The sequence below is a fragment of the Myripristis murdjan genome, chromosome 16 (assembly GCF_902150065.1).
Source record: "Myripristis murdjan chromosome 16, fMyrMur1.1, whole genome shotgun sequence".
NCBI lineage: Eukaryota > Metazoa > Chordata > Actinopteri > Holocentriformes > Holocentridae > Myripristis > Myripristis murdjan.
In genome coordinates, this window is record NC_043995.1 from 12,555,164 (window position 1) to 12,570,000 (window position 14,837).

Genomic DNA, 14,837 nt, shown 5'->3' on the forward strand with positions numbered 1-14,837 from the left:
TGCCATATCTCCTGTGAGGCTTTGTGAGAAAGTGTTTTTGCAACATAATGAACGCTTCAAACACACAAGTGAATCCACTGTGAGAGAAAGTGTTGTTCTCAGACTCAGACCTAAATGCACACATATATTTTTTGGTGCCTAAATTAGACTTTACTCAAAGTAAGGGACATGTGGTCCTATGCATCCCTTTGGGTTGTTCCATGCCACTACCAAGATTTCCATCTATTGAAATAAACTTGCACTGAAATACTTACTCAAAAATTGTTAGGTTCTGCCCTCTAATCATTCAATATGCAACAATGCTCTTCCTGTGAAAATATACAAATTGATTTTCGGTATCCCACAGTTAAACATATGCACACTCAAACTGCTCCTATTTCTGTTTTATTCATCAACATTTCGGGCAAAAGCTTTCGTCAGTGTCCCAGAGCAAAGCCTTTTACTGGAAGCTACTGTTTAGCCTGAATACTGAATGAGCAAAATGCCAAAGGATTTCAACATGCATCGCTTTGTTGTTATACAAAAGATGGTGTTCACTTGCAAAGGATCCCTTTTCACTTAAGCTGAGGGCTTTTCTCCAATAAATCAGAACATTTTACTGGAAGCTATCATATCCCCCACTTACCTTACTCATCAACTGGACACTAGAGGATATCATAAAATTGCATCCTACAGTTGCTCATCACTTCAACTTCAGGCTCTACACCGAAGGAACAGATAGCCGTTAAACTATTGTACTCCCCCTCACTGTAAGCCTTATTACTCATCAGCTGCTGGATTACAGCAAGGCTTTGTAATTGCACAACAGGTACTACTTAAGTCTGATGTATTCCCTCAGTTACTCATCAACTATTAAACAACTGCCGTGGTCTGCTAATCATCAAGTGCTTTGATACCTTAGCGGGTCTTTCTAGACGTGGGGAATCCCTCCCTTCCAAAAGAAATGACTGAGTGAGTTTTTATGGTGTCTGCATTTTTTGCAACCTTGACTTTTACTCATTTCAGACAAACCGATCTTTAATTTCTCGTCTAGTCGGAAAACTCGACAACAAACCCACCGCAGACCACCAGCGCAGCCAGAAGACAACTCATCTCCATAACAACAAGCATGACCACAGCATAAGTTAACACTAGGGAACTTTACACTACAAAACGTCTATTAGCACTAAAGTCCTGCAGCCATTTTTCACACTGAATAATGATTAGGCAGTGTGAGTGTTGTTCTCACATTATATGATGACTGGTAGGGCTTCTAACATTCATCTCACATTTTGTGTAAATTTGCATAAATGTGTCTGGTCATCCTGTGTGAACTAAACTTGGTTCTCAGGTTCCCGCGACCACCTGCAGAACACAGCTACTGACTGATCAGTAGTGGCAGGGTGCTCTCGCAACACCTAAAGACTGCCAGGATGTTGGACACAAGTTCATGAGTTTGTGTGTGTGTGTGTGTGTGTGTGTGTGTGTGTGTGTGAGAGAGAGAGAGAGAGAGAGAGAGAGAGAGAGAGAGAGAGAGAGAGTGCACATCAGTACAGTGCCCGATCAGGATAAACAGACCATCCACAGAGGTTACAAGGCTTTCTGGACAATAATCAAACTCATGTAAATGTCAAAAAGGATTGCAGTGGCAATATGTATGAGTAGTGAAAGCTGAGTGCAAAAAGAGGTTGTGTGTAGGTGTGTTTTTATGTGTGTGTGTGTGTGTCTGTGAGAGTGCCTATACTCTTTTTCTACTTAGAAAGCAGTGGATGAGGTAACCTCAGCTTACATCATATCCGAAATGCCACACAGGTTTTCCTGGAACCAGCTTCCCTTAATTGTACCTGACAGAGTTGTGCACCCGCAATCCCAACACCGAGCCACCGGAGCAGAAACTCACTGACAATCCACAGAGAATTACCAAAATTACATTACTAAAACACCCGTGGTGTTTTTATTTCACCTGTGATATTCTATACAGATGACGGCATACAGCAATGAATGTGTATGGTACATATATGGTACAGTGGAATACATTTACACGGCTGGCATTTGCGTCATGTTCCTTTCGACTGACCCCGCTAGCATTGGTGGGAAGTAAGTGTGTGTGCATGTGTGTGTAAGAAAGGAGATGGGGCAGTGGGGGGGGTTATAAAAGATGACATGAAATGATGGCGGAAAGAGAAAAAAGATTTCAGCTATGATGAGTTGGACGTCTGCCACTGAGTAGTGAGAGGAAAAGGCACCTGTGTGTATGTCAAATGAGTCTTTGCAGTGGTACTTGAGAGAAAATGTGTACCCATGAGTTTTTTTGTGTGTGAGTGTGTGTGTGTTTGTGTCTGTGCTATATGTGCGTGCATGCTATAGTCTGGACAGTGTCAGTTTCCGCTGCCTGATTGTGTGTGTACCTTATCTGATAAACAACATGTAACCCTGAATAGCTGACATGCCGCTGGCTGGATGGGTCCAATCTGTGCTTTCCTCAGGCGGCATTCAAAGTAGGCCTGGCAACTAAACCCTGCGGCAAAATAGCAGCTGAAGGTTTATCTTAATTTTCAAGTTATGGTTCCATTTTGGAGGAGGTTCAAATGCCTGGAAAGTTAAGTCAAGGACTCTTCAAGTAGTTTAAATATTCAAAACTATTTACAAATATATTTATAACCAGGACTGCTGGCAGCATTGTGTATATACAGATCTGATTTCCTTCCCTGTCACCCACCTCCATCACTGCCAAACCACAGTAAAACTACTACTCTGTATACACTCTTTGCCACATTACTTTTCACATTGTCCAAAATGGGTAAATTCTACCTCTTTTATGCCTCAGGCAGACTAAAACATATACGCAAGGTAAATGAAATGATTTCAATTTTCATAATCGACCCAGGTCTGATCACTGCTGAAGTTCAGATATGCCCCTGCAACTGAAGACTCCCCTAGCTCACTCTGAGGCTGCAGTCACTGACAGCCACAGCCTTGTCTGCCATTACTTTTATTAACAATATCCACATCACTGCTAGGTCCTCTGTTATTTCTCTAATGCCTGTATGACTGAAAATTCCACTGCTAGCTACTTCTTATCAGCCAGCAGACAAATTGAATTGACGTCGGACTGAGCAAATGTTTACTCAGGAGATGTAATGAAAATTGTTCTGAAAATGACTCTTGCTATGGTGTCTCAGGTGGGCCAATATACGTTAACATTAATCAGTGTGGAAAATCAGGAATAAGCCGGGGCTGAGATCTTTGCACTCAGCCTTTTTTTTTTTTTTTTGTTTTCCCTCTGTAATGCAAAACTTTTAAAAAGGGACTGGAGTTTTGGTGGATGAGGTGTAAAAACTTCTCCAGATCAAATTAACCACATGGACAGTCTTTTATTTTTACAGTGCATTTGCTGTGACTAATGCAGGTCTGCTTGAGTGCTGTCCTACTAAAATAATAGTTATCTTGGCTAAACCATACTTTCTCTCTTTATGGTTCCCTCTGTTTCTTTCTGAATTGAAAGTCCCTCCTGACTCCCCTCAGATTTTAACTCCAAACAGAGGGTCACATATTTTGCCTAATGAGAAATAGAATTAGTATGTATCAATAAAATGGGGTGTGGCAAGAATGTGAAGCTGAGGGAGGCTGAAGAAATGAGGCGCAAAAAAAAAAAAAAAAAAAAAGTGGACCCATGTTGCTCATAATAACAACGACAGAAACAACAGCTGCAGCAGCGTTTATGACTGCTAGTTCATCTCAGGCCACAGCTTTTATAATATCACAGGCCAGGAGAGCCATGGTGGCAGGGCAGAACCCCGCTGGTGCATAAGAGGGCGTCACACAGTGCCTTGCACGAAAACCCCAGCAGGGGGGCAGAGGGTCTGATGTTGGTTTGAAACAGTCAAGACTAATTTGGGCAGCTGATTGAATGAGTGAGTAGGTGATCAAATTTATACATTTGTATATTAAAAATAGCTTGCATGGGTGTATGGTAAATGTGTGTGCATGGGAACAGCGTGTGTTACATTTGTTTTATTGTATGCTGCGGCTGAACTCAAGTTCTTGCTCTCTGCTCCAATATATCTCCTCCTCCTTCTCCCCTGAGCTGGGGTCAGGCTGAATCATTGCTCCTGTGTTTACTCCCTGTCTCTCAGGCTTCACAACTCCACAGAGAGGGGCAACGAGGAGAGGGGAAGAAGGGTGAGGGAGGAAGAATGAGAGGGATGGAAAAAGAGCAGTGAGGACACCTGCTTATGATTCAGAAGACCGCACAGCGGTGAGAAGGTGAGAATGAGTCACCTTCCTTCCTCCAGCTATCCCGACATCACTAAGGGCCCTGTGCAGGTGGGAGCCCCTGAATGCTAAGCCAGGCCTCTGTCCTTCTTCAACTGTCCCCCACTCCCAATTACTCTAACCTTCCCCACCCTTACCTCCTACTGTATGTAAAAACAGCGCGGGTAACAATTCGTCTTTGAGTAATGGAAGGTGGTTTGAATTCCCCCTCTGAGATACTGGAACCAGTCGTGAAACCACAACTATTTAAATGCAGGAAATCTTGATTTTATAAAATGTTAATATGATCTGCTCTGGGGACAAGCTAGCAGCCTGGCTCAGAGCAGTAACCCCCCCCACTCCCTCTTCATCTATTCTGGGGGTGGCGGGGGGTTGGTGGTTTGTAGAAGAGGGGAGAGAGGAGAAAGAGAAGCAGCAGAGGAGATTAAGGGGGTAGAATGAAGGAGGAAAGAAAGGCAGGGAGGATTCTGTTATATTTCGTTCACCTGCACTCCCTCTCTCCTTCCACCTGCTAGAAAGGAGACACCCTAAAAGCAACAACAAAACAACATCTCTGTCTACATTATAGGGCAGAGTGGCAAGACAGTTCAGTACTATCTCCCTTTCTCTTTACTGTTTTTCTTCAACTCTTCCTCTCACTTTTCATTTGTCAAAATCTCTTTATCGGTCTCCATCTATGTGTGACCACATGGTAATTTTAGAGCCCTGAGAAATTATGACCGCCTTCTTTCTATTCCCCACTCTCTCTTTCTGTCATCTAGATGTGAAGTAAATGAAATTCCTTTGGAGCAAAAACTAAGCCATTACTGTTTTTCAGTTTTTATGGCTGCATTTCCGTTCCCTGTAACTGGCTTTCTCTCTGGCCCTTGGAGAAATCAAATATAAAATGAATTAATTGAGACCTTTTGAGGTTTTGTATAAAACAAAAGAAAATAAGATGAAAAGAACATATATGTATCACTGTGTGTCAGAAGCTGAAGTCAATTAAATCTGGGACACAATGAGCTTGGCTAACGATCAAGGGGCCCGGTTCAAATAACCCCCACGAACCCAGCAGCACCACTGCTTTGCAAGTGTTTGGATGAAAATATGAGGTAAGCCAGGGCTGTGTAACACATAAGTGAAATGGATCCAGTGTCTTGTATTTGCCCCCACAATCACTTTTTTCAAAACAGCCCGCGATACTTGATACTGTATTCAGCTGACAAAGCGCATCGGAGCAGCTTTCAACATACGACTTATACAAGTTAATATATACATTTTCTAATTTATATTTTTCATGAATGTTACTGACAGTACCTTGCTAAAAATGCCAATTTCTATACGTGTTGACTGTTTCCTATTATAAATGAGTCTGCTGCAGGGCCTGGCATCTACTTGAACATATCAGCACCACGTGCAACAGAATTAGGAGATTGACTCCTGACCTATGGATCAGTTGTGGCTTGCACAATGGTTTCTGTAAATGCAAGTCATATTTTTCTTTTTAACAGGTGGTAACTAATATTTCAGGACTCCTCAGACAATTTTCCTAGCTGTTAATAATGATGCTTCCTATGTACTGTATATCCTTGGCTTCTTTCACTTTCCCCCACAAAAATGGTATCTCATCCCATCTTGTCTCATCCCCACATGGAGTGGTTTCAGTAATAGATGGCCGCTGGGGAGTCTTGTCCTTTCACCACCTCCCCTGTGGAAGGCTCATCACCTGATTTCTTTTAACAGACTTGTCAAAGGAGACATGACCATGCCAGACAACAGAAGAGAGGAAGATGTGGAAACCACATGTTCATCATCCACTAGACCCACATCTCCCTGAGTTACACACACAACTGTAGACATAGGCATCCATTTGAATGCACATACATGCATGAACGCAGAAATCCAGGGCAGGCATCCATCAATCTCCTAACTGATGTATGATACCCCGCTATTTACGTGTTAAGTGAAATATCTGTACAGATTTTTTTTCAGTGTTCATATTTGTATTCTCGTTTGTGTGTGTGTGTGTGTGTGTGTGTGTGTGTGTGTGTGTGTGTGTGTGTGTGTGTATGTGTGTGTATATGTGTGAGGTGTTGTGCTGGAATATGTCTTGCTCCCTGTATCTCCTGTCACACATGACATGTGGTCTCATCAGGGCTTTGTTTCATCAACAGGTGAAAAATCACCTCTGTCTCTCCTGGACTACAGAAAATGTATTTTCACACATATCACTTTACAAACAGATGCTCCTGTGAGCACCTCTGAAGACCACCACCTCCCTTTGTGTCCATCTAGCTCCCTCCCTCAAGGAACCCCACACCCCACACCTCACCCGCGACCCACACCACGTCCACGTCCATCTCTTCCCACTCCTTCCAAGCTGTCTATCGCTGCTATTTCCACTCCCCTCCCTCCTCCTCTGTCTATCCCAGCCCCCCTCCTTCTGTTCTGTATTGTAACACCAGCCAATCAGCTGGAGGCTTCGTTGTTTTGTTCATTATGGGCTTTACAGCTGTGAGGCACCAGAGCGATGCCAGACATCTGCAGCACCTTGCTACCATGAAATATTCCTGGCGTGGACAGACAGAAGAGAAGGGCCTCAGGTGAAACGACTGAGGGAGTCCAGGAGAGCAGCTGTGGGATGGAGAGAGATTACAGGGAGATGAGGAACTTCTGCTGGAGACTTGGGAAGGAAGGAGAACAAAAGCGTGCAAGGAATATGATGTCACATTGTATTTTAGTAAAGCAGCTCCAACAGGAATTTTTTTTTTGCATATTGTACTACTAATCCTATTGTATCAATCTGAGAATGGGCATGAAGCAAAAAGGAATCTGGCATTTCATGGTGAAATAAATAACACCTGTAATAATGACTTTTAAGACATTTTCATGCCACATTTCTGCTTCATGGAAGAAGGAACAAATGAGGAGGGAAACTGAAGGAGAGAAAAAGACAAGCTGGGTTAGCTTTGAGGGAGATAAGGTGGAGAGGGAGGTAGGGGGATGGAAAGGTGGAAGAGGAGTGACAGGAGGAGAAGTGGGATGTTCTGTCACCTGCTGAGGCCCTGTAGACTCGGTAGCTGCTGCAGCCTGCCAAAATTTAACCTCATTTGGGGTTAGAGACACCTGGCTGTTCACACCAGAGCATGGATGATGACTTCCACAGCTGTCCTATCGTGTATTACATGTTTTGAAAGACAGTGGGGGTCTCTGTCATTCAGTAAAAAGTAGGCTATGGGAGTTCTCATGATGCTGATTTCAGAAGGCTCCGTGGGATATCCTGATGGCGTATAGCCCAGCTTTAAAGGCAGTTTACTTCTCTATCATTGCAGGTGATGTTTGGCAGGGAGTGGGGAGAGGCATGTGTAGCTTTTCTACTCATCTCACCTCTCCATCACCTTCCTGCTGGTAGTAGGATTCCAAGACTACTTTATATCCTGAAGCAAATGATGCAATATCTTCATCTACAATAGCAGTGTTGACTTAACAGATCATGAATCAGATTACACAATGACCTCTTAAGATATATATTCACACTATGTTGCACACATGTATGATTTTAGAGAATTTATCTGAATAATGTTAAAATAGAGGGATGGAAACAGAGGTAAGAGCACCTGGATGGACACTGGACAATTCAACTGATTTCTTGCACCATGAATCCTCTAAATTCAAGAGTATCATGCAAATCCATCTGTCTTTACCAGCTATATGTGCAGTAGTAGCACATATTATCATTTTATGAAGTAAAATAAAAAATGGCCAGTTGTAGGGCAAGTACAACACTCGAATGAGGACATTTCTTAACAGACACTATCTCCTATGTGCTGTGAAAGTTTTTATTACCTACTTTTGATGGGAGTGACAATTGGGCATGTTTGTGTGCTTGCTGAGCGTGTTAATTATGTGGAAGCCAGTAACATCTGTTGCCTGATATGACTATTTGGGGAAAAAAATCAATAACTGGAATTTAACTGGGATAGTGACAGGACTTTGGGGTCCTAATAAGATGAGTTAGAGAACTGTGATCACCATTCAAGAGGGGGAAGGGGCAATGAATCAATGAAGTAATACTAAAAGGCAAGATGTGACGGACAGAGCTACGGAGGAGGCATGATGACTAAAAGTCATCATAAAAACAAGAAGACACCACTAAAACTAAAACTAAAACATCTGCATAATCCAAGATTTTGACACTGAAGATATGATTTTAAGCATTTAGAATGCTGTCTGCTTCACCATTTGTTTTATGTTGGTGTGTTTGTATGTTTCCATTCCTACCTGCAGGACATCTCCCAGGTCAGCCGTGCTTATCTCGGGATCCTCTGTGGTGTTGAAGGGGACGGGGGTTATCCTGACGAAGGTGAGTACCCGCGGTTCGGGATACCTCCACATCATCACCCCTGGGCTGTCCTCTGTCTCACTGTAGAACACGACCTCATAAGGCCCCGGCAGTCTCTGAGAGGCTAGACGTAAAGAACAATACAGTGCATCATAATTTACTTATTTATAGAGCAACAACATAATTTATCGTGCAGGAAAGAAAGAAATAAGAAAAGGAAAACACAATCAAGTAGAAGCACAATCAAGAAAAATTAGGTTAAATAAGTAAACTAAGAGGATAAGCCAAAGAAAAGACAAAGTGTTGAAAGTTGAGGATGAAATAAAGAGGGAGAAAGAGAGGGAAAGGAAAAAGAAAAAGATCAAAATAAAAAGAAGAAAGACAGATGAACTGAACAAAGAAAGGAAGAGAAAGAATATGACACTGCAGAGCAGAGAAGGAACTGGAAGCAACAGTGTATAGTCAGTGCAACACTTACTCCCAATACTATGAATTCCTATTGCTACACACACTTTTCCTATCTAGAAGGCTTAGCTGATTTTACTATATTGAATTATATTGGCCTTCTGGAACATTTTCACATGCTGGGAAGAAACGCAGTTTGAATCAAATGTGATGAAAATTCCAGTGTGTTCTAATGTGGTATGTATGATATTGAATAACAGTCTTCAGCGGGATGTAATTTACCTGTTGTGGCAGGAGAACTGTCTTTGACTTGCATGCTGTCCCAGTCTTTAGTGCGATGAGACTTATTTCTACTATGGAATCTGAACCTTGCAAAACAATAACTCCTAAAAAGAGCACTGTAGATGTTTCCACGCTTTCAGAATGTTTATATGCAGGAGAAGCCCTATATAAACAAAGCGACTGAATAAACATTTTGCTATTGAGTAAACAGTCATTGATTGAACCATACCGAGCACCTGCAAAAACTGGAGAAGACGTAAAACACTGGATCTAAACTTCTGAGTGGTGTTTGACTTAAGTCGTGGCTGCTGTTTGGGATTCAGGTCCTTTGGAAAAATGTTTATTTGAAAAAAACAGTCAAGCAAAGAACGGCTGCTTTGCTTGGCCCCTGGGGGTACAAACACTGAGACTCTTGTTCCAGAAAAACTATTCCAAGGGGTCGGTACAATCTGTATGCAGCTTATTTTTATTTTATGTGAAGCGGTGAGCTGCCCACTTGAAGGTGGATGGAGAATTGTTGTAACAGTTGTTGTAGCTTTTGTTTTGTGAAGCGGGTGGATAGAAGGAAAAAAAGAAGTTGCTTTCATGAGGTTTTGCTTTCATTCATGTTAGTTTGAACTGGCTCTTTCAGAAACAGAGAGAGAGAGAGAACTCTCCAGGGGCTCCACCTACTGTCCATCTCGCTCCCTCCCTCTCTCTGTCCCTCTAGCCTTCCCTCCAGTTTTCCACTCTCCTTTTATCCTTCTATCCATACTTCCCTCACTCTCCAGACTTCCATCTGATCCTCTCTTCCCTCTCACCACCTTTCCTTCCCTGCATTTATTCCTTGCTCCATCCGTCTTTCATTTCTTCCTCTGTCCATCGAATCCATGCCTCTTTGCTTCTGGCCCCGGGAGGGGTGGGCAGTGGGGGGCACTCACTGTTCTTCCATGTTATCCGGGACCTGGTTTGTCCCGGCTGTTGACAACATGTTGCCGACAGATTGTCCTCTCTGTTCTAGTTCACTACTGTACGTTCTCCTGCTCCAGCCAGCGTATTAAATGCATCAAAGACAAGCAGAACGGTGCAACAAACAAAGACTAAACCACAGCTGACAGAGTGGACGGCTGGTCTAGAGCCAGAGAGAAGTTTGATCCTCTGTGTATAACGCTGAAGTGTGTGTGTGTGTGTGTGTGTGTGTGTGTGCATAGAGGACAGCACACACAAAGCACAGGGAGGGGGAATAAACAGCGTGTTACTCAGAGTAGAACCAGGCAGCCATGTCCGATGAAACTCCTTCGCACACAGTGCTTTCATCTGACTTTGATTTAAGCCGATGTGTATCTTAAAGTGACATCTCATTCTGGCAAAAGATTTTCTTTTTTTCCAGTTTAGAAAAGTCATAGGAGTTTATGAATGGTCACCCGCAGATAGTGAACGCCCTGTAGATTCAGGGACCAGTGCTTACCACAGCTTTACTGTGGTAAGCACTGGTACCACGTTTTTGAATACAAAGTCAAAAATAATGTGACTAATGCATCTGTGAACCAAATGGATATATGAAAAGCATATCCAGGTAATATTTGATTCCGTGTCCTGAATAATACTACTTAATCTTGCCTTTGAAATTATTGACTGCCAGTGGATACGCCAATTGTCAATGGCAATCAATCTCTGGAGTTGGACTACCCCTCAACATCTACAGAGATGGGCGGTTTCAGAAACAAAAATATACCTCAAACCAAATATATCACTTAAATGGGATTTAGCCAGATTTAAGCAGAGGTTATACTAACTGTGGACCTACTCTTCTACTCTAAACCACTATGTAAATACATTCACCTGAATCCTGGATGTACTGGAAAAGGCCTGTGCGCAGGTCATCGGAGCTGTGTTCTGTCCTGGGAGAGGGGGAACATGGGCAGGGAGGTGCCTGAGTGTGGTTGGGCTTGCCCTTATTAGAACAGATATCAGCTGAGTCCCCTTTCTGGAAATGCAGGTAGGCCTGTAGGTGCTCCTCAACCAACTTGAGACAATTCAAATGCTCCTGGCCCCAAAAGACCTGAGGATATACAAGGAAATAGGGGAGAGACAGAAAGGCACATGGGGGAAAGAAATGGGTGTAATGAAAAAACAAATAGGGAAAGGTAGAGAGAAATCAAGAGAAAGCAAGGTGAATAGTAACATTGCACAGCTAGCTGATGTTGTGTGATTATTTTCCTTTGACTGGCAAAATCATCTGGGCATACTCCAATCAATGTCACCAGAAGCCACCAACTGTTAGAACAATCAGTGCCCTTTGAGGATCTACAGGCATGGTTTAGGTGATGATGACAGTGAGAAGCAACCGTGCATCAAATTGAAAAAACAGAAATGACATGACAACAACAGAGATTTACAAAAATGGTAAAACTGTATACTGTAGCTAGCTTGTTAGTTGACATACTAACAAGCTAGTGAAATCCTAACCGATATGCTTACTACCTTTAACCATCACCGTAGCTGCTGTGTGTTTAGTTTCGGAGCTGTCATACCACATCATGTGTTCTGTTTGTCTGGTTGGATAAGTTAGCTAATAACAGACAGATGGTTGATCCAATCACCTGCTATATATTTTTTGCAAACACTGATTGCTGCCACAGCTTTTCCTTACAGTTTGAACACAGGAAGAAAAAAGACAAGGAAGAAGAAAATGAGACAGAAATAGTGAAAGAATACAAATGCTGATAAGGAAATTCAACAATGCCAGATAATGAAACAGGTGCAAATGTATAAAAAGGAAGGGAACAAATCAGTTAAAATTTCTACTCCAAAACAGGAAGAAAGGCAGTCAGGGTTACCCTCGTCATCATGTCTTAACATCCTTACTAACATTAACCAACACAACCTAACATCCTCCTTACTTACCCGCGGTATTCCCCTTCCCTTGCTCCATCAAAGCAGGCCTGCCTGGGGTTTGGACTGAGGACCAGGAATCTCTGAGTCAAAAGCACTTCACACATGGAGCTGCCTGCCTATTTGCCCACCACTCACTAGCTCGCAAGGGTGGATTATGACTAAACTCTCAAAACAGGAACATTTGGGGATTTTTTCAGGTTTTTGGAAAGAGAGTGAGAGAGAGAAGGAATCGGAAGGAATTCTGGTGGTTTTATTACAGGACTTGATTAAAACACCACAAACACCAATATTTGCAGAGGGAAATGTATGATTACGTATTAAGTGTTGAGTTGCAAGTGATGTTTCTGTTAATGGGCACGCAATAAAAGCATTATGGGAACCACTGAAATTGGGGTAGGGAGAGGGGGATTCCCCCTGAAGTAATGTGGAATATTGAACTGGCAGTAATCATTCAGTTACAGTCACATCAAAAAGGGGACTTTTCCGTGTGTGTATTATGTAACATCTCTCAGGAAAAAGGCACATAAAAGATACAACCTGGCTAAAAATAGCATGACAATATTCCATCACTTAACCAGCAGAGGTGACTCAAAGCTACATAGAAATTACAACATGCAATTTATACTGTCATCACATCAGCTCAAGAGTGCTGAAACCATGGCAGAATTGAAGAAGGACATCAGATTTAAGTGCAGTGCTGAGTGTGAGATGGGCTGTGGTTGTGGGTGTCAGCTCATGATTAGTGTAAACATTAAGACTGAAAACTAAATTGAAGACTGCAGGCAGTGAAGCTGAGGCTGAGGTTTTAAGGGGGTGGCAGGGAGGCACAGTGGTTATAGAGTGTTCTTTAGCTGGTGGACCACGGCTCAAAGTCCCTGTGTGCAAGTGTCCTTGAGCAACATGCTAAACACAGGGACTGCTGCTGGTCTTACTGTGACAATCTGACCTCCACGTGGAAAGAGACAAGAGACTTCTTCTCTTAGAAGGGTCACCTAAGTATTAGTCTTCAACTATGAGGGATCCTGCATTTTGTGAGTGGAGAATTAGGTTTCCATTAGGACAGATGCACTCTTTGATCTCTGAGAATAAGATGCCCTCTCCCTTGTGTACCATATTACACAAATCAGCTTTTGAAAGTGGGGCTTCAATTCCAAAATCCTGATTGCACAGAAGTTCAACAAATTTTGGCTTGGACAAAACAATCTGATGATCATCCACTCTGAGGACCATATGTTTATTTATATAAATGGTATTCAAACCTGCAGCAAGCCTCCTTTAAGGTCCAACAGTAGTTTAGGGGGGCCGGGCTCAGGACCAGGGCTGCCACTGTGCCGACACCACCGGGCCTCTAGGGCGGCACTGCAGGAGAAAGGTCCCAGCAGCAGACGGCTCCGGTCCTTCAGTCCAGTTCTCACCAACACATCCTGCAACTCCAATAGCACAGAGGCAGCCTGGACAGCATCTAGGTGGAAAGAAGAGGGAGTGGTCAGTGATGTGTCCAGCATAGGTTCGGACTAGATAGGGAAAAAATAAGGAAAGGTTAATGATATATTACAGAGAGTGTGGCTTATAATGAATAAAGCCAAGATAGGATCAAAGAGGGAAGTACAATACCTTCAATTAAGAAAATGGGATAAATACTAATGTTTGATTTTAAAAGTGTTGTGGTAAAGTAAGACTTACAAAATGCTGTTTTGAAGTCAAATTTAAAAGTTCAAAACATGACTCATAGATACAAGAGCAACTGACACACAACAAACTGAAACACATCATCAGTTAAACCTCCAAATCCAGCCACGCAAATGCTACCCTCTGTGTTTTGAACTCAACTAACACAGTCTGGCTCAGAGACCTAAAGGAAGCACTGCATACAAACACATCAATCACATAACTGGCCTCTGAAATAGGATGATCATCCAATGTTTAATAGGAGAAATGGTTGGAGTCTGAGAACCTTTATGCATGAACCTACACTTTCCTTTTCTTCAGTATTTATCAACCAATGAATTGCCAACCTAAATGTCCAGTTTTGATAGGTCCCCAAAATGTCATGAGGACTGGTAGCATTTGAGGAGGTTTTCAATAATATTGGGCACTAGCATGTCATATTTTTTCCACAAACATGGATCCCAGGTTGAGAAAGTAAAAAAACAAAACAAAACAAAAAACATATCATATTGTAACACCAGAAATGGCAAGGGAAGCCAAGATCCTTTCTGATGGTGAGATATGAGGCTAGTGTCAGACAAACACCACTAAATAAAAAGAGATCTCTCCTTTGGCCCTATTCCCCTGCTGACTCCTGTGTGTCTCCCTGTGACAGAGTTGCTCTAGGGTCACAGTAACACTACAGTCACAAATTACGCTGATAAGCACTTCATAAATCACAAGATAAAGTGCTTCTCAGCTGCTAGTTCTCTCCCTCTCTCAGTTTCCATCTTTGTCTCCGTCCTTCATCACTCCCTCCCTTTATATGGGTTCTCCTATATCACTGATACTCTCTTCAAACTGAATTTGTACCTCTGGATGGCCTGAGCACCAAAAAAGTCTAACAGATGAAATAAGCATGACAGTGACAGTGGAAGTGTCCTAACAGGATCCAGAGGCAGTCAGGGCCATAGACAGAATGAGCTGAAAGAGTCAGAAAAGTATTTATTCTAGTAGAACTGAAATCAGCTTGAACCACAGCTTAACG

The 14,837-nt window shown here is 42.6% G+C and overlaps 1 protein-coding gene across 3 annotated transcripts in view; it reads right to left on the reverse strand.

The window, feature by feature from the left end:
• The window catches only part of vps13b (vacuolar protein sorting 13 homolog B), a 379,425-nt gene that overhangs the window by 65,423 nt on the left and 299,165 nt on the right, over positions 1-14,837 (reverse strand). For all 3 annotated transcript variants that reach the window (XM_030071613.1, XM_030071615.1, XM_030071614.1), the window contains 3 exons: positions 13,402-13,604; positions 11,087-11,306; positions 8,518-8,702 (listed from right to left, as the gene is read on the reverse strand). In XM_030071613.1, coding sequence (XP_029927473.1) covers positions 8,518-8,702; positions 11,087-11,306; positions 13,402-13,604 — 608 coding nt within the window. The remainder of the gene's footprint in view (positions 1-8,517; positions 8,703-11,086; positions 11,307-13,401; positions 13,605-14,837) is intronic.